The 27,932-nt window shown below is 35.5% G+C and overlaps 1 protein-coding gene and 1 long non-coding RNA gene across 3 annotated transcripts in view; one reads left to right on the forward strand and one right to left on the reverse strand.

Annotated features, from left to right (window-relative positions):
* Window positions 1-27,932, forward strand: part of LOC136841675 (uncharacterized) — a 234,627-nt gene that overhangs the window by 180,513 nt on the left and 26,182 nt on the right. The window lies entirely within an intron of this gene.
* mbo (Nuclear pore complex protein Nup88) overlaps window positions 1-27,932 on the reverse strand; it is a 200,035-nt gene that overhangs the window by 31,617 nt on the left and 140,486 nt on the right. The window contains exons 9-13 of one of the 2 annotated variants that reach the window (XR_010854060.1): window positions 27,632-27,870; window positions 19,236-19,429; window positions 18,896-19,042; window positions 17,454-17,613; window positions 12,315-12,380 (exon numbers count right to left, since the gene is read on the reverse strand). Coding sequence is in view for 1 of the 2 variants with exons in the window: in XM_067108865.1 (XP_066964966.1) it covers window positions 17,454-17,613; window positions 18,896-19,042; window positions 19,236-19,429; window positions 27,632-27,870 (740 nt within the window). In the remaining variant the exon portion in view is untranslated. The remainder of the gene's footprint in view (window positions 1-12,314; window positions 12,381-17,453; window positions 17,614-18,895; window positions 19,043-19,235; window positions 19,430-27,631; window positions 27,871-27,932) is intronic. The other variant, XM_067108865.1, reaches the window with a different exon arrangement.

A 27,932-nucleotide genomic window follows, 5' to 3' on the forward strand; every position in this document is an offset into this window, starting at 1 on the left:
CACACGTCTGTTTTTTTCATGATTTTCTTAGTTTTACCTTTGTTTTCACAGCAAAAAGCATGAGTGAAAGCAGTGATATCTCTTCCGAGGAATATGTTCCTTCTGAGGAAGAATATGAGAGCAGTGATGAGCTCTCAAGTGATGAAATAAGTGATGAAGTTGAAGAACGAGAGGTGGACGGTGGTTGGACCTATGTTACCAACATATTTCAGGTTGTCGGCCAGCAATGATGCCAGACTTTCATGACTTTTCAGGGCTAAATCCAGCGCTAGGGGATGCACCTTTCCTTACGCCTGGGGATGCATGTAAATTTTTTTTTTTATGATAAAGTGATGAAAACTCTTTGCTCATGGGCTAATGAGAGAGCTGCATTATTTTTTCAAGAAAATCCCTAGAAAAAATGGAAAATTCATGGGTTGATATGGCGAGAGGTAAAAGAGGGGGATATGTATAAGTTTTTGTTTGATTTTGGCTATATATATATATATATATATATATATATATATATATATATATATATATATATATATATATATATATATATATATATGTGTGTGTGTGTGTGTGTGTGTGTGTGTGTGTATATATGTGTGTGTGTGTGTATATATACAGTATATATATGTGTGTGTGTGTGTATATATATATATATATATATATATATATATATATATATATATATATATATATATATATATATATATATATATATATATATATATATATATATATATATATATATATATATATTTATGCAATATTTTAAATTCACGTTCATTTCCAATAATATACAAAGCAGAATGTATGCTACTAAAACCTTTTCTTTCATGGTTATACGTGATTGTATGTTAGTTTTATAAGTTAGTCATCATTTTATTTTCTGCACTGATGAAGTGTATGGGTATTACAGAATGTATAAAAAGAAAGCACATGTTTAATTTTATAAGATGTTTTTACAGCATAGCATTCCTTATGTTTAAAGAGTATGTTATTGTTGTGACGTCATAGGAAGTGACGTCACAGGACGAAAATGGCGGGAGGGAGAAAAATGTAAACAAACAATAACCGGAGTGTTAAAAGCATGGTGGAAAAAGGTAGAGAGAGCTCTCTGAAGGTTAGGTCGATAATGGTTGGGTTGTAAGTCTGTTTGTGGTTTTTGTTGTCGTAAGCTGGATTGCATTGAGTAAAAAGAACAACGTGAACAGGTGAGTGGATCACATAATTGAATAATTTAAGGATAGGTTAGGCTAGAAAAATTTTCAAGTGGTAGCAGAGCGTGGTTTGTTAAAAATGGACGGATCTGATGGTAAACTTTGGGAGATGAAATGGAGGAGAGACTGTCCGAGATTTAGCGGGGCACAGGGCGATTATAAAGGATGGAGAGGACAAGTCGAAGATTGGCTTGTGGTGTGTGGAGAAGAAGTGAAATATCCGGGGATAGAGATAAGGATGAGCTTAAAAGGGAAAGCTTTAGAAGTAACAGAAGGAATAGATAGAGATGAACTTAAGGATAGCGAGGGTTCAAAGATAATCCTGTCCAAACTAGATGAAGTGTATCTAAAAGATACATTAATGGAAAATTACAGTAAAATGAAAAACTATTTTAAAATAGAAAGAGAATCTAGTGAAAAGATGAGAGATTTTATAATTAGGTATGAAAAGGCAGAGTCAGAGTGTAGTAGGGCACTAGGGAAAAGCATGCTTGAAGGGGAAGCAAAAGGTTTTCATGTACTAGAACAATCGAATCCCACAGAAGATCAAAAACAAATGGTATTAGCAGCTTGTGGTCGAGAAAAGTTGGAATATAAAACAGTCACAAATAATGAAAAGAATATTTGAGGGATTAGGGAATAGAGAGGAGGGGGAATGGTTAGGATCAGAAGATTGTGAGAATTTTGGGAAAGGGTGGAAAAACCAAAGATATGGGGGAAAGGTGAATCGAGGTAGAGGTGGAAGAAATCCTTTAAATAGAGAAGGGAAAGTAACACTGTGTGCTATATGCAAATCAGAATGGCACTGGGCCAGAGATTGTCCTCAGAATTTTCAGAATAAGAAGAAATCAGAAACTGGACAAGAAGAAAAAGTTTATATAGGAAAAGTTAGCGAAATAGAAGAAAAATCTTGGGAAGAGGTTGATGCAATTTTAGACACAGGATGTAAGTCAACAGTTTGTGGGGAATTGTGACTAGCACGCATTGTTGTGGGTTTGAATCAGGAAGAATTGAGGAGAATGAATGATACCAAGAAAGAGTCTAATAAAGTATTTAATTTCGGTGAGTCATCATACAAGTCAAAAGGAGTAAATACCGGTGATATTGAAAAACAAAAAGTTTTATTTGAAGACAGAAATTTTGCAGGGTGATGTACCATGGTTAATAGGTAAGAAAACCATGAGTAAAATGGGGATGACCATAAATTTAAAAGAGAATTGTGTTAAAATAGAAGTATTAGGGGAAATGAAGGTAAAGTTACGAAAAGACAGACAGGGCCATTTAAGAATACCAATTTTGAGGAGGAAGGTAGAAGAAGAATTATTATTGGAGGGGTGGAAGGGAAAGAGCCTAAGGGAAATTAAAGGTACAATGATGAAGTTACATCTACAATTTGGCCACGGAAGTGGAGATAAAATATGGAAGCTAACAGAAGAAGCACAGTGGAGTGATGGTTTGGGAGAGAAGGAAAAAGAGGAAATAAAAAGTTACTAACTGACTTAATCGCAAGTTGTGAAGTATGTAAAGATATAAAAGAAACCCAGCTAAACCAGTAGTGGGATTTTCTTGGAGTAAGACATTCAATGAAGTTGTAGCAATGGATGTGGGAGAGATAGAAGAGAGAAAGTTCTTGGTAATGGTAGATATGGCAACAAGGTATTGTCAGGCTTTTGGATAAAAGACAAGAAACCAGAAACTATTATAAGGACTCTTTTTGACGGGTGGTTTGCGATATTTGGGGCACCTTCTAAAATATTATCAGACAACGGGGGAGAATTTCAAAATGAAAAAGTAAGGAGGATGGCAGAAAGATGGAATATTAAAGTATTAGCCACAGCATCAGAATCTCCATGGAGCAATGGATTGTGTGAAAAGACAGTAGGCATAATCAAAGAAAGCTTAAGAAAGATGAAAGATGATGAGGAAGTGGATTGGTCCATAGCATTAAGATGGGTAGTGAGTGCCAGGAACTGCTTAATAAATAATGGTGGTTTCTCCCCTAACCAATTAGTATTTGGGAAAAATCCTTCCTTGCCTAATTTAATGGGAGAAGAAAGTTCAAGTCCTGCAAGCAGAGAGAAAGGTATGGAAGAAAGCATAGTAAGGGATACACTGAATGCAATGCATAAGGCCAGAGAAGTGTTTATCAAAAATGAGTCTTGTAATAAAATAAGAATTGCTCTAAACAAAAATGTCAGAGAACATAAATTTGAAGAAGCAGTAGTGGGGAGACGAGGTATTCTATAAGAGAGAAAATGAAAATGAATGGAGAGGACCTGCTCAGGTAGTGGGAGTATCAGGTAAAACAGTAGTGGTTAAACATGGGGATTCTCTAAGAGAAGTAGCGAGAATACATGTTACTAGGATTCAAAGACTATCACCAGAAAAGGAGAAGATACTTAAAGTAGACAAAACACACACTGTGAAAGATGAATCCCTTGCATCAAAGGAAGGGAATATAGATGAGCAGGAAGGAAAGATGATAATTGGCTGGAGAAGGAATGCTGATATAGAAGAGACTATAGAAAGAGATTTGGCAGAGGAAACACTGGAAGATGAAGGGGAAAGTGAGGTAACAGAAGAAAGTGAGTTAATAGAAGAGATACCCAAATTCAGAAAGGGAAATAGAGTTAGAGCTATAAACAAAAATACAGGACAAGTAGAAGAGTGGACGATATTGAGCCTTGCAGGAAAAGATCAAGCAAATCTTGGGCTGATTCGTACAATGTAGAAGACTCACAGTCGGGTGACAAGGGATGGGTTGACTTAAGAGATTATAGTCATGTAGAAAAAATTGAAGATGAAGAAGAGGTTTTGCTAGGATTCGAAAATAGAAATGTAATTGAAGCTAAAGAAAAGAACTACAAAGTTGGAGAGAAAACAAGGTATATGAGGAGGTAAATGACACTGGACAAAAAGCTATATCTACAAAGATGGATAGTAACTGAAAAGGTAAAAGGTGGGGAAAGGATATGTAAAGCAAGATTGGTAGCTAGAGGTTTTGAAGAAGAAATGGCTGAATGGGAAAAAGATGCTCCTACATGCAATGCCGAAATTTTAACATTTTGTTTGACAATAATAAAACTGAAAGATTGGAATTTTTATACATTAGATGTAAAACTGCATATCTACAGGGTGATGAAATACAACGAGAGGTATATTTAAAACCACCTAGTGAAGATGGTTGGAGTGGATTATGGAAATTGAAGAAAACTGTTTATGGGCTCAAGGATGCAGCAAAGGCATGGTATTGTAAGGTGGTAAAACTGGTGGAGGAGCTTAAAGGTGAGAGGAGTAGATTAGAACCTAATATATTCTTTTGGAAGAAAGACAATAAATTGAATGGTATTTTATGTACACATGTAGATGATTTTTGCTATGGAGGAACTGAAGGATTTTTAAAGGAAACAATTGGGAAATTGAAAGGGAAATTACAAGTAGGAGAACAAGAAAGTAAAAGTTTTAAGTATATAGGAGTAATAGTAGAGCATAAGGAAAATGGAATTTGTCTTAATCAGTGGCAGTATATAAATTCTATAAGAGAACCAGAAGATTTACAGGTAATAGAGTATTAGGACAAAAGGAGTTAACAGACTATAGATCAGTGGTAGGACAGTTGAATTGGGTATCGCTACATACTGTGCCAGAAATATCATATGATGTTAGTGAATTAAGTAAAGCTTTTAAAGAAGGAACGACTCAAGATATGAGAAAGCTGATTAAGATAGTGAGAAAAACTAAGTGCATAATGGGAGAAGTGATAAAAAGTGAATTAGAAGAAGAAAAGATTTATTGGGAAGCCTATGCAGATGCTTCATTCGGGAATATTGAAGATGGTCATACTTAATTCGGTTATGTGATATCATTGACAGATGGTAAGAGGAGAAGCCCTATATGGTGGAAATCCAGAAAATCCAGAAGAGTAGCAAAGTCCACCATTGAAGCAGAAGCTCTGAGTGTTGGGGAGGCCATAGAAGGATTGATATATTTCAAACATTTGTGGGAAGAGATAGTAGGAGGGAGAAAATTAGAAGCACTGGTGAAAACTGATAGTAAAACCCTAATGACTGCAATAAAATCAAGTACCGGAGTAAGCAGTAAGAGATTAAAAATTGATATTGCAGCAATAAGAGAAACAATAGAATCTGGAGAAATAAGTGAGGTGAAATGGATAAAAGGAAAGCATCAAATAGCTGATGTATTTACCAAAGCTGGAGTTTCTGGGGAAAGCATTAGGAATTATGTAGAGGGTAAAGAATTGGAGAATAATGGAGATTAGAGGGGATTAGGATAAGAAAAGGCTGGAGGGGAGGGAGAAGGAGATAAGTGTGATTGTATGTTAGTTTTATAAGTTAGTCATCATTTTATTTTCTGCATTGATGAAGTGTATGGGTATTACAGAATGTATAAAAAGAAAGCACATGTTTAATTTTATAAGATGTTTTTACAGCATAGCATTCCTTATGTTTAAAGAGTATGTTATTGTTGTGACATCATAGGAAGTGACGTCACAGGACGAAAATGGCGGGAGGGAGAAAAATGTAAACAAACAATAAGCAGGAGTGTTAAAAGCATGGTGGAAAAAGGTAGAGAGAGCTCTCTAAAGGTTAGGTCGATAATGGTTGGGTTGTAAGTCTGTTTGTGGTTTTTGTTGTCGTAAGCTGGATTGCATTGAGTAAAAAGAACAACGTGAACAGGTGAGTGGATCACATAATTGAATAATTTAAGGATAGGTTAGGCTAGAAAAATTTTCAATACGGACTCTACGGTAAGTTGGGAAAATGAGGGATACAGCGTTTCGGTGATTACGCATCATGCGGTACCGAAGGGGTTAAAGGTGCCCTTGCCCTTGGCACAGTACCATAATAAAAACAACCAGATTATGTTATCACCTACAATGAAGTAAGACCTAAACCCATCCACTAATGGTGCCAGGTGCTCCGGGTACATTGTATCCCACCCAGCTCCCCAAAATTCAACACTTCACTGCAAGGTGAGTAAGCAGTAGGAGAAAATCCTATGCTTCCGTCTGTGATGAATAGTCAGTAGGCAGTTGGAGAAAATCTATGCTTCCTTCTGTGATACCATGCCAGTAACTAAAAATCGCAAGGTACTGCCAAATTTTTAAAACATCAGTAGGCTGACTGTCGAATGGACATAAGGGATATATAGTGTTTGAAATCTGATGAGGTAGAGGCTGTTCTGACACCTTTAGCTTTCACTAGGAGGAGGAAAATGCTTCTCCTAAATCAGAGTGTGTCTCAGAAAATACAGTCCATTGGGATAAAGGGCATGATGTTCTAATCACAGAACAAGATGAGCTCTTGTCCTAACTCCCTGGGTTATGGATGGCCTGGGACTACTGGCTTTTTGGGCAATACCATACCATCCAGCTGGGCAGAGCTCTTTAAATTCCTCCTCAGAGCCAGTGGGTGCTTCTGGCTCTCAGAGAATGAGCTGGCGCCAGGTGCAATTGCGGCTAGGAGTTCTAGTCAGAGGAAGAAAATAGTTCTTGCCATTACACCATAGGTTCTGGATGACCTTCAAACCTGAACATTCAAACTGGATAGAAAACTTTAGTCTTCCTCAGAGCTAGTGAGTGCTACTGGGCGCTCAGAACGAAAGCTGATGTCATAGCCAAAGCTGGTGCCAGGCTATTGTTAGTGCCAAGAGAGCAAGGCGCCAGACGAGCTATGAGCTTGGGTGTTGTCTAGCACTCCTGGAAGACATGGATGTCCATAAAATTCCAAAGGGAAAAAGAAAAATGGATCCAGGCCTTGGATGGGTTCCTGTCCTTAACTAAAATCCAAGGAGAAGCGAGCAAACCACGTCTCCTCCTTCCTTGCTTGGGCATGTCAGGAACTTCAAAGGAAATTAAGATATGGATGCCAACGAACTAGGTCTCCATGCTTATACATGAATTATGCATAGTTCGATACCCCTTAATGGGGTAATTGTAAAAGGAACATGGATGTCTCGCAGAGGAGATGTAGGGCCCGAGATACTAGCTTTGGAAAGTCGATTCCCAGGTCTAGAAGACAATAAGAGAAGATTGACTTCCATGTCTTGCAATGGTCTCTGCAATATGTCTAATAAAGATCTTTAATGATAATCCTCCGGACAGCCTGGAGTCTGTCGTGGAAAGATCTGACTACCTTGGAAAATCTCTTGAAGCGAGGTTGCCTGAGAACACAGTGGGGAAGGATCCTGTAGAGTCCGCCCACAACCGAGCACATTCAGGGACCATGATACGAGCCAGAATAGGGCTAAGCAGACAAAGTAACTTGGAGTTAGCATGAAGATTGTGTCCCTAACTTCTCGACCGTGATGAAGGGTGTGAAGAGACGTAGTCCAACGGATCTGTCTACAGCATGGGGTCTGTCGCACATGCTATAGGGATGGTATGGACCACAAAAGGAGGAAAATGAAGATCACTTGAAGGGGATCCCTTGAAGGGGCAAACAGGTCCAAGACAGGTCTGTCCCATAGATTCCACAGATCCCAGGAGTCGGGAGATTGGCAACACTTTACATTATTACATTACACATCGTAGCAAATGCTGAGTTTACTTTATCACGTTACTCGGCAACACTTTACATTATTACATTACTCGTCGTACAGGTGAGTAAAACCAAAGGTTGTAAATTCACTAATGTAGCATTGAAAAAATCAGTTCAGTAGCGAATGTAAATATTGGTTCAACAACAAATCAATGTTTGCATTATAGTACGCCACTCAGCAAAGTAGTTAAAACAGTTAACTGCAATTTTCACCGTAAAAGTGAACAACTGATATACCAGACCCCATTTAGTAACGACAAAACAAGGAAAAAACTCCTCCTGAAGGCTTTCACCTGAAGCTACTCAACTTTCAGCTTGAACACCGAAGTCTGGTTAAATAACCAGGGAAAAAAGAAAAGCGGCTGCCGACACCTGATGTTAACACCAGACATCGCAGAAACAGACTGAGGATTCTCCGCCAAGTCGTTCCTAACTATCTCATTAGGGGGCAAGACTAGTCACCTACACAGAACATCGGTGTCGCTACCACAAAATCTGAATTTAAGCTACTGCAAATAAATGAAACTAATAGCTATGCAATTACTTGGTAAGTTACTTATATAAAATTTTTTTTAGCAATAACGTTTCAAGATATGTTTATTTACATGTAAAACAGTCCAAAACAGTGTATAACTCAAATTTGATCCTATCTAGGATCATTCATAGACTTTATGTTTTTTTACAATTTGTTGTTCACAGCGTCATACAAACGATGAACAAAATTGACCATGAACCAAACTAAAAAAATTTTTTTTTTACAATAATGTTTCTAGATACATTTATTTACACATAAAATATATCAAAACAGTGTATAACTTACTTGATCCTATCATGAATTATTCATGCAGATGTTTTTTACAGGTCTTTTAAAATTTGTGGTTCACAGTGTCATACAAGGAATGAACAAAACTGTCAATAAACCAACACAGTAAAACCACCGTATTCGCGAGGGATGCATTCCGTGAACACTTGCTACCCCCTCTAAAAATGCTTATAACTGCCTATATTGAAAATTCAAATACCAAATGTATACTTAAAGTATCATCCTACATCAAATATATCTCAAATGATTATCCTATTACTGTATTAATCTTTGAAATTATATTAATATATAATTTCAAAGTCATCTTAAACACTACTATCCTTAAAAATATATACATACATACTTCTAAGCCTTCCAGCCAAAGCAGAGAGAAAGAGAGTTACCACTTCGACTTATATTCAAAAAAGCTGGCTGGGGCAAAAGAAAGAAAAAAGTAAGAAAGAGAGAGAAAGAGGAGAGTTTATCTCTTTAATCTCTGACAACAAAAACATTTATGCTTGTTTTTTATCTTCCAAAGATGTAATACCTTTACTACACATTTTTAAAACACTATGAACACACACACGCACACGCACACACACACACAGTATCTTTCCCTGAGACAGAGAGAGAGAGAATAATGCCTTACGATATCAAAAGACTGAAATCTTTGAGCGTCTGAGGGCAACTTTCCCCTTCCCCTCTGGCCAATATGTCAAACTGACATTTACCCTCCTCCCTCCTTTCTCAAGTCGAGAATAAAATGACTGGGAATCATTATTTGTTTGTTTAAAATGTTAAAAAATCTACTACATACATGCATGGATAATATATTAATAATAATAATATTACTATTACAGTAAACTCTCCCATATTCGCATTCTCACGATTAGTGGACTCGCCTATTCGCGGATTTCTCTATGGAACATATATACACATTATTCGCAAAAAATTCACCCATTCGCAGTATTTTTCACAGAGAAATGTTCATTAATTACTGATTTTTTCATATGATTTTCATGACTAAATGCACTTTTTGTGGTAAAACTATTAAAACACTCTGGTATAAGCAATTTTGGAGGTTTTTTTGTGTTTGAATTATCAAAATAGGCAGTTCTAAGTGTTTTTAGAGGGGTTGTAAGGATTCGCGGATTTTAGCAATTCGCAGGGGGCTGTGGTACGCATCCCCAGCAAATACGGGGGGTTTGCTGCAATCTTAATATTTGAGTACTAGTACTTATTAGGCAAATCATGTTGGAAAAATTCTCTCATCTAAATAAAAGAGAGAGAGAGAGGAGAGAGTGAGTTATTATTTCTATTTAATATTATTTAATAATCTTATTAAACTTAATATTAATTAATATTTAAAAATTAGTACGTACCGTACCCTCTAAATATTAATATTTGAAAATTAGTACATACCATACCCTCTAAAAATGTTTATACTATCATCCTGAAACACTTATATATCATTTTAATATAATTTCAATAGTACTTTAATATAATTTTAATATTTCAATAGTATCAATTCTGAGCATCTGTTTTCGCTTTAATGAGGTCAGGTCCGTCCTGAATGGAGGGGAGAAACCCACTTTCTCACTCTCTTTGAGTTACATATTATTTAATCTTACAGTATTATTATTATTATTATTATTATTATTATTTATTGTTATTGTTATTATTATTATTATTGTTATTATTTATTATTATTATTAATAATATTTGAAAATTAGTAAATCATTTTTTTAATCATGAAAATGTATTTAGTCATGAAAATAACATCAAAATACACTAATTAGTGAATATTTCCAGACAAAAAAGTCCACGAATTGGTGAATTTTTCGAGAATAATTTATAGATAAGTTCCACAGAAATAAATATTGTTAGCCACTAATTCCCACATAGCAAGACATTACGTCACTTAATGGCTCCCAAAAACATTTTAAGAGAAGCATTCTGACCTGGCTGTCACAAACTCTGCACTGTGAATTTTAGATAAGACCAATCTAGATGCAGAGGAAAATGGTAACACAGCAACAATTATCTTTACTTTATACGGTACTAATCGAACCATTCTGAAGTCGAGTCCGCTATACAATCTGTCAGTGCAGCCTCCTCCGATAAGGAAATTAATGCTGCACATACAAAATGCAAAGACCTGAAACCAGAAACCATTCTCCATGAGTGATCCATGAAAAGCTTATCCTCTCTCAAGAAAATATCATATATCACTAAGTAGCTAAGAACCTGCTCAGTGGAAATCTACGCCAATGACCCTTACAATCTGCCTCCAAAGGGGCCTGCTGATCTAAGCCTACCTGCAGTGTGCGATATGGCAGAAAATGCCTTCCAAACAGCAAAATCCCTCTCAGAAAAAACTGACAAACCGTCAGAAAAATTTAAGGAAGCATACAACAAATTTTCACAGATCTGGGATGTGATCAAGGGATTACAGGAATCATGCAATCTTTCATGGACCTGGGATGCGATCAAAGAAGTGCAGGAATCATTACACAATCGTACAGCAGGTCACCAGACTCCTTTGAATGAGGCATCTATTATTTCCTCGCCTCCCAAGAACACGAAGCGATGGTGCGAAGCAAAGTCGAGGTGGCCATACCGTCCCAAGTGGGAACTCGGATGAAGCACCTGCATCACCTATAGACCTATCAGAGAGGATCAATAGACTCCCAACCCTCGTGAGTCTTCTGACCCTATCTCTCCATCGCAAACCCCCGTCATGGATCAGGATCAGAATGATCATGAGGGGACTCGGGGCTGGCAGACACAAACAAGTAGAAAAAAGAAAAGAACCCGTAGATTGCCCCGCTGGACTGAAGCCCGACATTCATGAATCACCTTGGCCAAAACCTGAGAAGAGATGTCACATTGCGATTCACAATTTGCGCTCACTGGTGAAGCTAGATGCCATAGTAGAGAAAGTCAAGTTTCTTACAGTTTCCAACCCTCTTATCTCCCATGAACTTTCATGCAAAATTAAACAAAGTGGCCTACAGAATTATCTGCCTATTTCAACACCTCGGTGTTCTTAAAGGCGAGAATTTCGGTCCTTATACAAAAGTCTCATGATATAACCTAATCCAGGACCAACTCCCCTCAAGGGGAACCTACTGACACCCCAAGCAGAGGTTTAGGTGCAGGTTCGCCTTCTACCACAAGTGCCAGCCAACCTCTCACGGCGAGTGACTGCCCACCCCCACTGGCCAACCCCCAATCCACCTAAATGATCAACTCATTCATTTCCGATCTTCGTGAGTTGCCGTGGATACATTAGAAATAATCTCTTGAAATAATTTTGGCCTCAAGCAGAACATTCCTCCCCTAAACATGTTTTGCAAAAAACTTCAAAAGCATCATTGCAAGAAATGCTTCTCTGGCCTCATGACCTTGCCATCTGCAATTCAGTGAATGAAACCTTCAGTGCTTTCTCAACCTCATCAATGCAACTTACATATCACATCATAGCCAATTGCCCGAAAGGGAGCCTTTCTTTCCTGTGGCACAGATTGTTAGACAATATGGTGAATGTGATGAACTATAGGAGTGATAGATTGCTGGGGCTTCAAGTGACAGCAGGGGACAAAGATCCTAATAATTAATGTTTATATGCCCTAAGAAAAGAACAATAATTTTGATCAATACTGCATGATTCTACTGCTGATCATATTTGTATAACTGGGGACCTTAATTTTCACCCCACAAAAAATTTTATAACGAACTTACTTGCTTCTGTCAAAATCACGCTCTCCAAATTAGCGATGTAATGCTCCACCCTCCCTCCTCCTATACCTATGTACAAAATAGAACGGACACAATTACAACCTCCTGACTGGACCACTGCATCACGTCCTCACAAGTTCATTATTCTATTGTAACCTGCAACATTCGCTATGATCTTGCAAAGGGCTATGACCATATCCCCTTACAGGTGTCATTCAGTACCCCATCCCTCCCTGCTGCGAACCCCCTAACTGATCGCGCTCAAGTTGTTAACCCTTAAACGCCGAGCCTCTATTTACAAAAACGTCTCTCGTATGCCGGCGGCGTTCAGTGAGTTAGCGCTGAAGCGGAAAACATTTTTTTTCAAAAACTCACAGCACGCTTAGTTTTTAAGATTAAGAGTTCATTTTTGGCTCCTTTTTTTTGTCATTGCCTGAAGTTTAGTATGCAACCATCAGAAATGAAAAAAAATATCATTATCATATATAAATATTGGAATATATGACAGTGAAAAAAAAAACTCATATAATTGTATACATATCGCACTGTAAGCACAACGGTTAAAGCTAATGAGTTAATTTTTTTTAGTTGTATTGTACACTAAATTGCGATGATTTTGGTATATAACACATTGTAAAATGATCAAAGCAACAGAGAAAATATTATCACAAAATGATGCATGAATTCGTAACGGGCGGACGTAAAAAAATGTTTTTTTTTTCAAAAATTCACCATAAATCGAAATATTGTGCTAGAGACTTCCCGTTTGTTGAAAAATGAAGCTAATTGATTGAATATTACTAGACTGTAAGTGTTTTAGCTTACAATTGCAGTTTTCGACCATTTTGGTCAAGTTAAAGTTGACCGAAAGTCGAATTTTTTCTATTTATCGTGATTTATATGAAAATATTTCAAAACTGATACAAGCTACAACCATGAGTTATTTTCTGTTGTATTGTACATGAAATTGCACACATTTTCATATATAAAACTTTATGTAACGACTAATATAAAACGGTGCAAATATTACGACAACGAGACGAAAGAATTTCTGAGATGTTCGGCAGAGTTACTGCGCAGACGTAAGGAAAATGTTTTTTCCAAAAACTCACCATAAATCGAAATATTGTGCTAGAGACTTCCAATTTATTGCAAAATGGAGGTAAACGATTGAATATTACTAGAATGTAAGAGTTTTAGCTTACAACTGCGTTTTTTTACCATTTCGGTCGAGTTAAAGTTGACCGAAGGTTGAAATTTTGGCAGTTATCGTGATTTATGTGAAAATATTTCAAAACTGATAAAAGCTACAACCATGAGCTATCTACTGTTGTATTCTACATGAAATTGCACACATTTTCATATATAAAAGTTTATGTAACGACTAATGTAAAACAATGCAAACATTACGACAACGTGACGAAAGAATTTCTGAGATGTTCAGCGAGTTACGTAGCGCGAACATAAGGAAAAAGTTTTTTTTTCAAAAATTCACCATAAATCGAAATATTGTGCTAGAGACTTCCAGTTTGTTGCAAAATGAAGGTACATGATTGAATATTACTAGAATGTAAGAGTTTTAGCTTATAATTGCGTTTTTTACCATTTCGGTCGAGTTAAAGTTGACGAAGCTTGAAATTTTGGCAGTTATCATGATTTATATGAAAATATTTCAAAACTGATAAAAGCTACAACCATGAGTTATTTTCCGTTGTATTCTACATGAAATTGCGCACATTTCCATATATAAAACTTTACGTAACGACTAATATAAAACAGTGCAAACATTACGACAACGTGATGAAAAGAATTTCTGGCGCGGACGTAAGGAAAAAAGTTTTTAAAAAATTCACCATAAATCGAAATATTGTGCTAGAGACTTCCAATTGGTTGCAAAATGAAGGTAAATGATTGAATATTACTAGAATGTAAGAGTTTTAGCTTACAATTGCATTTTTTTACCATTTCGGTCGAGTCAAATTTGACCGAAGCTTGAAATTTTGGCAGTTATCGTGATTTATATGAAAATATTTCAAAACTGATAAAAGCTACAACCATGAGTTATTTTCTGTTGTATTGTACATGAAATTGCACATTTTCATATATAAAACTTTATGTAACGGCTAATATAGAACAGTGCAAAAATTACGACAAAATGACAAAAGAATTTCTGAAATTTTCGGCCGAGTTACAGCTGACCGTAAGAAAAAGTTTTTAAAAAATTCACCATAAATCGAAATATTGTGCTAGAGACTTCCAATTTGTTGCAAAATGAAGGTACATGATTGAATATTACTAGAATGTTAGAGTTTTAGCTTACAATTGCGTTTTTCGACCATTTCGGTCGAGTCAAAGTTGACCTAAGGTTGAAATTTTTTGTAGTCGACGTACGGTACGTCCACTTGGCACCCAACAGACAATTTTAGTCGACGTATGATACATCCAGTAGGCGTTTAAGGGTTAACTGGGATTTTAAAAACCAGCAGAAAACCAGATCCTTTAGGGAAACCACAGAAACCAGGCTGCGGTCAACAGTTCAACTGGCACACACTTTACTGTGCACTAACCAAAAAATGTAGAAATGACCACAGGAGAGATCTGAAAGAATTCTATTCGAATGTAATTTCCGTATGCTTGCCTCTGGCAGGGATACCTTTAGATCTCGTCAAGGCAACTCTTGTAATATACCTAGATGGAATGACTTGTTTAAATATCTGTATACACATTCACGAGCTATGTTTTTACTGTGGAGGCAAAATGGTAGCCCAAGGGAAGGACACTGCACTGCTAATGAAACAGGCAAGAGCATAGTTCAAGCTTGCCCTTAAGCACTGCAGACTGAATGAAAAGCAAGTAAGAGCTGATGCAACGTCTAGAAAATTAAAATCTGGCAATTGCCCTCGTCTTTGGAAAGACATTCAGTCCCTAAATCCCAAAACTAAAAAGCTACCAGAGAGAGTAGAAGAAGCCGTCGGTGAAGATGCTATCGCAAGAATGTGGGGCAATCAGTTCAGCTCTATCCTAAATTGCATAAATGATCAAGACTCCCGAAGGGATGTAGATAACCTCCTTACTGATAACATTGTTTCATTTCACCGATCGTATTACAGCAGGTAACATCAGCGATGCCATAAACAACCTACCTAATAATAAAATGCCCGGCTGCAATGGTCTACCTGCTGAACCTTTCAAATTCTACCATCTGATAATTTACATTCTGCTAGCTGTCTATTCAGTGGGTGCATAATTCACCAGTTTCTTCCAGACTCCCTACTCTTAGTTCACTTAATACTGTTAATAAATAAGCAAGCTAAAGGATGCAGCTGACCCTGGCAATTATCACCTGATTAAAATTACTACAACTGTGTTGATACTTGAGTCCGTTCTTCTAATGAGACTTCTCCCCTTTCTACACACTACTAACAACCAGTTCAGCTTTAAAGCAAACCACTCACCCGACACCTGCATCTACATCCTGAAAGAATTGCTGAAGCTCTTCCTGAAACTGCACAAACAAGGCATACCTCTATGTTTATTTGGCATTTCATGTTGTTGGTTCTCCACACAGCAATTCTGTGTCAAATGGGGTAACGTATTGTCATACACCTTTGGCTCCCTAAACAGGCTCTGGCAAGGGGGCATTCTCTCTCCATACCTGTTTAATACTTACACAGATGCCCTGAATGTCAAACTGTACTCACTCCCAATCAGATGCACTATCAACGAAACAACAATAAATAACCTCTGTTACGCTGATGATATGGTTCTGATTTCCCCATTGGTACAGGGTCTCCAGTGACCCATCAACACTTGCCGCCAACATGCAGAGGAATTTGATATCCTATACAACGAAACCAAGATCTAGTGTATGCCACTGCTCCCAAGATCACTTAAGCATACTGCAGAACTACGAATTTTCCTCAGGAATCATTGTCTGGAATTCGTGCATGAATTTCCGTATTTGGGCCACATTATCACGGATGACCTAAAAGATACAGCAGGCATAGAACAGAGGTGTCATAAACTACGTGCAACTGGCAACATGACTGCAAGGAGGTTTGCCGTCACTGAGACATGAAAATGCTGCTCTTCCACTCGTACTGCTACGGTATATATGGGTGTTCCCTTTGGGAAAACTGTACCCAAGAGACCATGAGACATATCACTGTTGTTCACAATGACATTCTGAGACACCTGACAAACAATCCTCGCTATCACTCCCCCAAGCAGATGTTCATAGAAAACTGTCTGGATAATTTAAAAATCATTGTTGGGCGAGCAATGTCCAGTCTGATCGCCCGATTGAAAAACAACAGCAATTCACTCATACAAAGCATTGTAAGCAGTGAGGCAAGAAGATCTAAATTGTGGGCAAGATGGGATAATAAGGCATTTGTTCCTTAAATGACATATTCTCTATTTTTGCAATTATGAGGTGTCATCTGCAGAATTTGTCTTTATTATTAATTATTATTATTATTAATTATTATTATTATTATTATTTCTATGCTTTTGTTATTATTGGTATTTTTTTATTATTACTGTGATTAATGTCATTGTAGAGTTTTGCTATTTCCAATTTTCATATTTAGCCTTCTGGACCCAACTTCTGTAACCACCTGAGGTTCCTTGCTAGAAATTTATTGTATTCAATCTGTTTTTTAATTGTTATAATTTTTTATGTTTTTATTTACTACTATTCTCAATATTATTACTGTCACTACCATTATCATGAATACTATTTTTTATACTTCTTCAGCAACTGTGTGGATATTGCCGATTTATCATTTTTCATCTCATGTATCTAGATTGTATGTTATTGTCTCTACTTTGTATATTCCATGTATATGGCCTTAAGCTGAAATAAATTTATTATTATTATTATTATTATTATTATTATTATTATTATTATTATTATCAATTTAGATTTGGTAAAAAAAAATGCCCAAAACACACACGCTCCAAAAAATAAAGCCTAAATACACAACAGCTTATAATGCAGTAACTATGATAACAATTGTGTATATCAGAAGAAAATCCAATTTATGTGATAAATTACACAATCAAATGACATTAGCACTGGAATAACAACAAAGCTGATAATATTCATGGTGATTAAAATAACAACAATAATAGATTTACCTGACTTGTCTGAAATTTAGCCTTTTCTTCTATTAATGTTAGTTGATTTGATAATGTTGAAGTGTGTTTTTGCATTCCTTCCAACTCTTGCATCATATTTTTCTCTGCTGTAGAGAGGCCTGGTAACCCCCTCATTATCTGTGTCACTACTCGCTCAAATCTTGAAAAGATAAATAGTAGTCCATTATGTAAGCATTAACACTAACTGCATAACATATGCTGAAATTTGTTATAATACCTTCAAAAATGACATTTGTTATAATACCTTTAACTCCTAAAGTTGGCTGATAAATACAACTACAAATGAGAAAATCAAAATTGTCCTGGGTATCACAGTCTATTGCATAAGTGATTAGAGAAAAAGAGAGACATCTAGTTATTCTTGTACTTAATCAAGAATAAACGATAACAAACTGCTGCAAAATGTTAAAAGGACCAATGCTTACATTTTTACTCACATAACTATCTCTCCAATAAAACTTAGATATAGTTAATACTATATAACTGTAAATGAATTAATACATGGCAAAAACGCCCAACTAATCACCTATCTAGCATCTGCATCCAGAATAGTGTGGATAGAATATTAAAAGAGCAGGTACCATGAACACACTTCCCAAGGGATCAACTATTATCTTTTGGTAGTTTAACCAGACTAATATCACCACTTAACTCGTAGTGCTCATCCATTAATGCCTAATTAATCTGATTGGACTGATCGTCTTTGTATCTCGCAGACATTTACCTCTGCTAAAATGGACTGCAACAAATATGAAGTGATTCTTCTGGCCATTATGAAGGGTATAAAAAAAGTAAAATTTGAGAAAATCCAGCCAATTATAATCATCCAATTAAAGTGTAGTACTTGAATCTGAGCACTTGACAACTAACATATTCCTATCCATTAACTCTACAACATCAAAACAATTTAATGAAAGGCAATCACTGACAGGAATGGTCTTAGTGACTGTAATGTTGGTGGCTTTACTAGCATCTTCATTTCCCTTACTGTCTACACATGAGCAGGGATCCAGCATTGCATGGTCCCTCTAAATTAAGCCAATCTTACCCATAAATACTATGCAAAATTCTCAAATACAAAATATATATTTACATATAAAATACGTTCTTTGTTGAATAACCTCTCCTGTCTATTACCTTTCTCTTTCTCTATCATCACTACAAAAATGAAAAACTACAATTCATAATATTTATAAGATTTTTGGCAATTTGCAATTGGCCCAATTCAGGATTTTTCTTCAACAAGGACAAATGCTTGCTGTGGTCAACAACAGTATTGTCCTTTAGAAAAATCATGGTTCTATAAGTGAAAATATCTGACCCAACTGTGCAGCTGAACTAATACAGTACAGTAATCAATTAGTACTAATTGAAAGTACAAGATTAAGATGAGAATTAAGTGTCGTTACTAGATTACACACCTGCTGATCAACTGACTTTTTCTATCATTTGCCTCCTCATATCTCTCAGCCAGCTCATGAGCTCTGGCAGTTAATTCTTTTTTGGACAGCTGCAATGTGGCTATTTCAGCTTGAAGCCTTTGTTTCTGCTCAATCAGCACTTCAGCTCTGAAATAAATAATAGAACTTTAATATGCCTAAAATTAATAATTCGCATTTTAAAACTCAATAAAAAAGAGAGCTGTGGAATAAAAGGTTTCCCTATCCAAGACCATAATCAAGCTAGAATGTCAGCAGTAAATATTTTCAAATTTTTTTTCTACTGAGTTGCATTATGCATTATGTATAACACTGTACTGACCTCTTTTGTATATCATCCCTTGCAGCATTCTGAGGCTTAAGATAATTAAGTCTCAAAGTCTGCATAACACGATTTATCAAGTTCAAGTATTCATGGGCAGTTACTGCTGCATTTGACCCTGATGCAAGGATTGGTTGTGAAGACAATCGATGTAAAACGTTACGAATGTGATCCTCAAATGACTCAGTATGAACCTGTCAAGAGGACGAAAAAATCTTTAAACCATATTCATTCTCCTAAATGACTGGCTTTCTTAAAATATAATAGATCAGCACAAGGTTAATGGATTAATTATAAACCCTGAATATCTATAAATAGTAATTTACACTTTTTACTATATCAGACAGCTTCTAGTACAGCCATGCTCGCATGCTGATGCTACATGACTGCATAGAATTTTGTTCAAAATTCCTGAACTGGAAACTAACATGCTCTATAATTATCTCTTATTTGAATCCGGAAACACATTTACTTTATAAAATAAGGCCAAAGCATATTTCATAACAGTAAAATCTACCATATATTTCAAAACTGTACGAAAATACCACATGAAGCCAAATTTCAGAAAAACAGTTATGAAACATTTTCAAAACTTTCATTTACTCATTGCTGATGCATTTGATAAAAAGTCCTCATCAAACTTAGGTTCAAGTTTTGAAATAATAAAAACAAATAAAAAAAAAAGTTTTCTTAACATTAATATTGCTGGCATTTCAACCATAAAATTTTAAATAATCCTATGTACTTGATTATTTTTAACCCTTAATGCTGAAAAAAATATAATAAATACGAAAGTATTACTGTAGCTAAAACACATCCACTGTTATCAGCGGGTGGGAGGGGCCTGTGTAATGCGACCATTCGAGTGGTGACAACATGAACCACCACCTAGAACGTGGGTCTACAATGAACAGAGACAATGTCTTAGTTTTTGTTACTTGCTAAAAATTCATCACACTTAGCATTCATATTTTTATATCAACAATTTCTGGCTGGAAAGCATATTAAGTTATCTACATAGTCTTGCACTTCAAGTTACCTTATGAATGAGTCGATTATACACCAAAAGCAAGCACGATTTTCAAGAAAACATTCTTAGTTAAAAAAAAAAAAGTGTTACGTAAGGCTTAGTGTTAATAGTAATAAATATTTTGATTTATAGCTATTGTCTCAATATAATCTAAATCAAAATCATCTTTTATTTTTCAAAGAACAGGTAAACCCTAAAATAAATCTTTTAGTAAACAAGATTACATCTCAGAAGTCGAACATTACATATTTTCGGTAGGCCTAAAAATCATTTTACGACCTACAGGCAGTTTGAACGTAGCCAAAAACATCAAAACTCAAAAAAATAATTTTTTGTAATTTATATTCCTTTTTTGAAAATTTTGTTGCGACTGCTGAGCTTGTTAGGTCTAGTGTTATATGTTATAGAGGTAGTTACGAAGACCAATTCGAGTAACATAAGCCAGCTGGCATTGACGAGGCTGCCAACCTTATCACACTGCTTTGATTTAAGCAATGTAAAAAAGAATTAATTCATGTCACAAAGATTATGAATTATACCAGTGTGTAAAAGAGATCATGTTTATATGCCCAAAAGGAAAATAGTGTTAGCTGTGAATTAACAAACTTACTGATATATATGACTCTGGAAAAAAAGGGAAATTTAACATTACTTGCCAATTGTTACTTTAAGTCTAAGATTTTGGATGATACAAAAAGAATAATGTTGCACGACTAACGAGCAAGGCTGTACAAGAAGTGCAAATCATTAATATGCCTATGATTTCAGATATTAAAACAAGCTATCTTAAGTCTATTGTGACCTAACAACAATAAAGTAAAGATTGAGAGCTCACAGTGGATACCTCATGTCAATCTTTTATCCCATTCTACCCTATTCTGTAAAACTGGTTACAGCAAATGTAAGAAACACATTAAAAAGAAAGCCCCTTAGATACTTTTTGAAGTACTGTATGCCTTGCTCATGACACTCTTGGATGTCACTAATGGTTCTCTGAAGTGTCCTCACAGCACTAGCTAAGTTGCTTCCTTAACTTTACCTTGTTCCATTTTCAATTCTCATCTGAGAAAAAATCCTTCAAATGAGCCCTGTGAGAATCTAGTACTGTAACTTGATGGTTTTGTTAGCCCTTTAACGCCGAAGCCCTATTTACAAAAACGTCTCCCGTATGCCGCGGCGTTCGGTGAGTTAAGCGCCGAAGCGGAAAAAGTTTTTCAAAAAATCACAGCACGCTTAGTTTTTAAGATTAAGAGTTCATTTTTGGCTCATTTTTTTGTCATTGCCTGAAGTTTAGTATGCAACCATCAGAAATGAAAAAAAATATCATTATCATATATAAATATTGGAATATATGACAGCGAAAAAAACAAACTCGTATATAATTGTATACAAATCGCGCTGTAAGCAAAACGGTTAAAGCTAATGAGTTAATTTTTTTTAGTTGTATTGTACACTAACTTGCGATGATTTTGGTATATAACAAATTTTAAAACGATCAAAGCAACACAGAGAAAATATTATCACAAAATGATGCATGAATTCATAACGCGCGGACGTAAAAAAATGTTTTTTTTTTTAAATTCAACATAAATCGAAATATTGTGCTAGAGACTTCCCGTTTGTTGAAAAATGAAGCTTATTGATTGAATATTACTAGACTGTAAGTGTTTTAGCTTACAATTGCAGTCTTCGACCATTTCGGTCGAGTTAAAGTTGACCGAAAGTCGAATTTTTTCTATTTATCGTGATTTATATGGAAATATTTCAAAACCGATAAAAGCTAAAACCATGAGTTATTTTTTGTTGTATTGTACATGAAATTGCACACATTTTCATATATAAAACTTTATGTAACGACTAATATAAAGTGGTGCAAATATTACGACGAGACAAAAGAATTTCTGAGATGTTCGGCCGAGTTACCGCGCAGACGTAAGGAAAATGTTTTTTTTTTAAATTCACCATAAATCGAAATATTGTGCTAGAGACTTCCAATTTATTGCAAAATGAAGTTAAACGATTGAATATTACTAGAATGGAAGAGTTTTAGCTTATAATTGCGTTTTTTGACCATTTTGGTCGAGTTAAAGTTGACCGAAGGTTGAAATTTTGGCAGTTATCGTGATTTATGTGAAAATATTTCAAAACTGATAAAAGCTACAGCCATGAGCTATTTCCTGTTGTATTCTACATGAAATTGCGCACATTTTCATATATAAAAGTTTATGTAACGACTAATGTAAAACGATGCAAACATTACGACAACATGACGAAAGAATTTCTGAGATGTTCGGCCGAGTTAACGCGCGCAGACATAAGGAAAAAAAATTTTTATTTTTCAGAAATTCACCATAAATTGAAATATTGTGCTAGAGACTTCCCGTTTGTTGCAAAATGAAGGTACATGATTGAATATTACTAGAATGTAAGAGTTTTAGCTTATAATTGCATTTTTTTACCATTTCGGTCGAGTTAAAGTTGACCAAAGCTTGAAATTTTGGCAGTTATCGTGATTTATATGAAAATATTTCAAAACTGATAAAAGCTACAACCATGAGTTATTTTCTGTTGTATTCTACATGAAATTGCGCACATTTCCATATATAAAACTTTATGTAACGACTAATATAAAACAGTGCAAACATTACGACAACGTGACGAAAGAATTTCTGGCGCGGACGTAAGAAAAAGTTTTTTTCAGAAATTCACCATAAATCGAAATATTGTGCTAGAGACTTCCAATTGGTTGCAAAATGAAGGTAAATGATTGAATATTACTAGATCGTAAGAGTTTTAGCTTAAAATTGCGTCAAAGTTGACTGAAGGTTGAAATTTTGGCAGTTATCGTGGTTTATATGAAAATATTTCCAAACTGATAAAAGCTACAACCATGGGTAGTATTTTGCTGTATTGTACATGAAATTGCGCACATTTTCATATATAAAACTTTATTTAACGGCTAATATAGAACTGCAAAAATTACGACAAAATGACGAAAGAATTTATGAAATTTTCGGCTGAGTTACCGCCCGTGCATAAGAATAAAGTTTTTTCAAAAATTCACCATAAATCGAAATATTGTGCTTGAGACTTCCAATTTGTTGCAAAATGAAGGTACATGATTGAATATTACTAGAATGTAAGAGTTTTAGCTTACAATTGCGTTTTTCGACCATTTCGGTCGAGTCAAAGTTGACCGAAGGTTGAAATTTTTTGTAGTCGACGTGCGATGCGTCCACTCGCACACCAACAGACAATTTTAGTCGACGTATGATATGTCAATAGGCGTTTAAGGGTTAGAATACATTATAATATAAAAACAAAATTAGTAAATTTGGTAAAGGTAAGGCATTTTAACATGGTAACAGAAAACAGCTACAAATTTATCTGGAAAACTACTCTAAGTTGATCAGTCACGATACATGTATGAGACACCTGTAGTCACCCTGAAAGTCAAGACACTACCTGCATATAATTGTTCACAACCTAATGCTCAATGGGTCCCCATCATAAATAAGAAGACAGGCAACATCAATGACTCATCAAACACAAAGAAACATCACTGATTTTCATATTCAGCAGTAGCAAAACCTGATGTCACACACCTTCCTTCTCAAGGATCAATTTCCAGTGGGGCATGAAAAAGTGTCTCCAGATGTTAAGCATTCTCTATTGACTGGTAACTTACTTTATCTGTGTATATGGACAAGTACCATCAGGGGTCACATGTGTTACCAAATACTGGTGTTTCCATCTACCTGGTGTCTTACTCTTGGTTTAAAAATCAGTGATCATGGACCAGCACCTAAAACCTTACCTGTTAAAAAAGATGAAATTGGTCCTTCTAAAATGCTACATATTCCCTAATTGAGATGTCTGGAGTTAAAGGGGCGACATCGCCAAAACCTGATTTTGAGTAAAATGCAATCAAGTTGAACTATCGATACCGGACATTTCTTTTGACTTACTACATCCATGTTTATATGAATTTTACTCGTCTTGCCTAGCCATGTATGAAAAAACGAAAAAACAATAATGGTGTGTTGGAAAAAAAAAATAAAACATCAAAATTTGCATACCCCAGTATGCAAAAGTTATGAAAATAGAAAAACCCAAATTTTTTTTACATTTTTAAAAACTTCTTTGTTCACCATAAATACACTATCAGCCATTTCACTGTAAACCCAAAAACAAATTTTTTTTTAGTCTTTATAGATTAGCAATTTTAACATACCACACATTTAAAGTATTTTTCCCTCGGTTCCCAATGTAAATGGTTCATAGATTATTGTCGGTCATTTAATACTAACGTCCTGGTGCGCTACGTGGGCTGTGGTTGGTTGAGTGCGAAACTATAAACACGGCTGGATGAAAGGGAGCTCTCATTGGCTTGCGTACCATGGCTATGTTCGCCCTTTACTTCCCAGAGGGAGAACATGAAACCAAGAAATACATGTGAAAACCTGTGGACTGCCACCCCCTCTGTTCAATGGTTTTAAGGGTCGATATTGCTTGGCCAGTATGTGGAAATCATAGAAAATGGATTTCTCTATAATTTTCTAGGACTAACTCAAACTTGTTGATTTGGCAATGTCGCCCCTTTACCCCTGGACGCCTCAATTCCGACTGCTGCAGCTATAGTATCGAGTAGGAAAACTTTTTGGCAAGACATAAACTGAATGATCATTGGAATAAGAACTTAAGGATTCTTACAACTTTACTCTGAAGACAAAGACCTGTAACAATCAAAAGTTCTTCTAAAACACCATAATCATACACATCATTGCTTTAATGTCAGATTTCCCCTATTAAAGGTTAGACATGAACAGGTTTTCTTTTCCTTTCTTTTTTTTGCATATTGTCCTTGTCCTATCAGGTCAGCCTTTCTCGATACCCTTCTTCTTGGGTCTTAAACCTGGTCAGCATCCTGCTTACATCCTTACGTAATACTTTTCTAGCTGACTACTCCTATCCCACACCCGACCTCCCATCAAATAGCCAATCAATCCCTCATCTTATATTTTCTAGTATCCTGACAACATACTCTTTGTCACTTCCACATCTGCCATATGGACCTAGTAATTCACCCTAGTAATGGTGAAAAATTTTTTAGCTGTAAAGTGCATGGCTACTTAACACAACTGGTGAAAAGGAATCTTCCCTTGTAAAGGTCACTCAAGGGTAGTATGAAAATAATCTTGAAAGAAGCGCACTGGATGATACTGCGATTTTAAAACAATAATCATTACAGTATTGTATGAGATCTGTGATATACTCTTGAAGATATTTCATTGATATCTAAAAAAATAAATATAGGAAAAGACTTTGACTACCTTTCATCAAAAATGTAGCAATACCATGACCAGCTTAGCCATTTGCAAGAATGTCAATCTCTTCCTTCACATGAATTCATTGCAACTGTTGTGACATCCATTTTTGTTTTGTGTAATATTTAGTTCTATACAGGAATCAATACAGGAATCAATACAAGTCTAAAAAAGATAAGTCATTCTGATGAAACAATCATGGTTGCTTTTGAAGAATAAAGCAACAGTTGCAAACGGGTGACATCTATCTTTTGAGTTATACTTTCACATGGGTTCATTATTATTACTGAATTTCAGGATCATGTAATTAACTCATGTCTCTGTGTGCTGTTAGGGGAATGACAAATTAAAAGGCATCTATAACCAATTTAATCTGGGGCAGCTACAGTAAAGTTGAACTTTACCTGAGAGAAAAAGGATGATTTCACTCCTGCATTTAACCTGAACCATAAATAAGTGCAACAGATCAGTTTAAAAATATCCCTATGGTAAGGCCAAGCCCAACTTATGATAAATAATTATAGAACAAATGTCTAAATGCACACAGAAAAAAAAATAATTTTTAGACTAGGTTGCAATGGATCCTGAACTCTTAACCTTGCAGTCAACAGCCTTTGATTTTATGGTATGAGATTCCATTTTATCATAAACAACCTGGCAAATCATTTCTGTAAAGTAATTTTTAAGACCAAGATATGGATGTCAACAATTTTACCTGCCTGATACCAGATACAAGATGAGCAGTCAAATATTTTTCACATTCTGAAAATGACTAACACAAAAACTAGTGTTTACTTTATGTGCATTTAACCCTTTCGCTGCGCAGGACTGACCTCAGTCATAAAAAAAAAAGGTCTCATCCATGAAGTGGGACTGATCTCCTCAGTCATAATACTTCTGGTTCTAATTAGGCAGTTCGTAATAGATGGCGCATTTCCCTCATCCTTTTAAGGAGCTTTTGTCTATATTCTAGTGACAATGGCAACATTTGATTTCCAACTTACAGGATAATCTCAGTAACCATCAAAATGCTAAAGAGGAAGGAGGTTTCTCTTAATGATGTAGTAGTACAGAGACTTTTATTCAGAAATGACAATGATAGTAGTAGACCTAAACTATCTGAGTTATGATATGACAGCAGTGAATATGGTTATGTTTATTATAATGTAGATATATACAAAAGCTACCTTAGATCATTTTTTACTTCAGGTTTTATGAGAGATGATCAAGAATCAGAGGAAATGACAGAGGAGGAACCATTTTTGTCAAGCACCAGATGTGGTTTGAGTAAACAAAGAAAGTGTGATAAAATGGAAGACCATTGCATACGCATTCAGCTCGTAAAAAATCGGTGCTTCACTGGAGATAATAAATTCTCATTTCTTACAAAATGCCAAGTCTAATTTTGATTTTTTTTGTAAGCTTTTTCCAGATGAAATTTTTCACCAAAAGCAAGCATTCAAAGTTTATAATAAAGATTTTCATACTGAATAATGAAAATGGCATTACTTTACTCCATGTTTTGAGAGGTATTACACTGAAACGAACCACCAATAAAAGCTATGTAATTCAGTATCTGAATAATTACCTACATTTTATTTGCATGTTTTATCACTCTTCTATAATAAAACATAATAACAACATACGTACGTAATATCATAACAGTAATGAAAATAACAAAGGATCGAAGTACAAATATAAAAGGGAGAAAATTAGTCAGTTACATGATTAGCAGGACACCGCTCTCATCACTAGTGGCAAAAACAGGCTCGCAGCATAAGGGTTAAGAGTAAAATATCTTTGATCTAACATTTACAGATCAAAGATTGTGGAAGAACCTTAAAAAAAAAAAAAAAAAAAAAAAATTATAAACAGCAATAATTGTAAGGGTCACATGAACTTACTTTTTTCAACTCTTACAGATTTTGTTGAAATTTAAATGATAAACTTCGCTGTCTTCTTTGAATCCAAAGATAAAAGTATTCTGGGAAAACTCAAACTATAATTGTGCACTTAACCATGAATGTAAGAAATCCTACCTTTTTGAGGGGTGAAACTGTACTGCTCATCTCTGGTGCCTCTATATCCAAAGACTGTGGAAAGAATGCTGGCGGATGTGCATACGTTATTATGACACCAGATGCTAGCAGTACATACAAAACATTAAATGTAGTGATAACCAAGCCAATAACTGGCATGGGGGCTGCAGGGCTGAGAGATCGTGTGCAAACAACATGATCAACTATACACTGTGATTCACTTGTCAAAAACATAACATCTGCAAAGAGAGAATTACATAACCTTTATTACAATACAACTTGTGTTCAAAATCAGCATTTA

The sequence above is a fragment of the Macrobrachium rosenbergii genome, chromosome 9, assembly GCF_040412425.1.
Source record: "Macrobrachium rosenbergii isolate ZJJX-2024 chromosome 9, ASM4041242v1, whole genome shotgun sequence".
Classification (NCBI taxonomy): Eukaryota; Metazoa; Arthropoda; class Malacostraca; order Decapoda; family Palaemonidae; genus Macrobrachium; species Macrobrachium rosenbergii.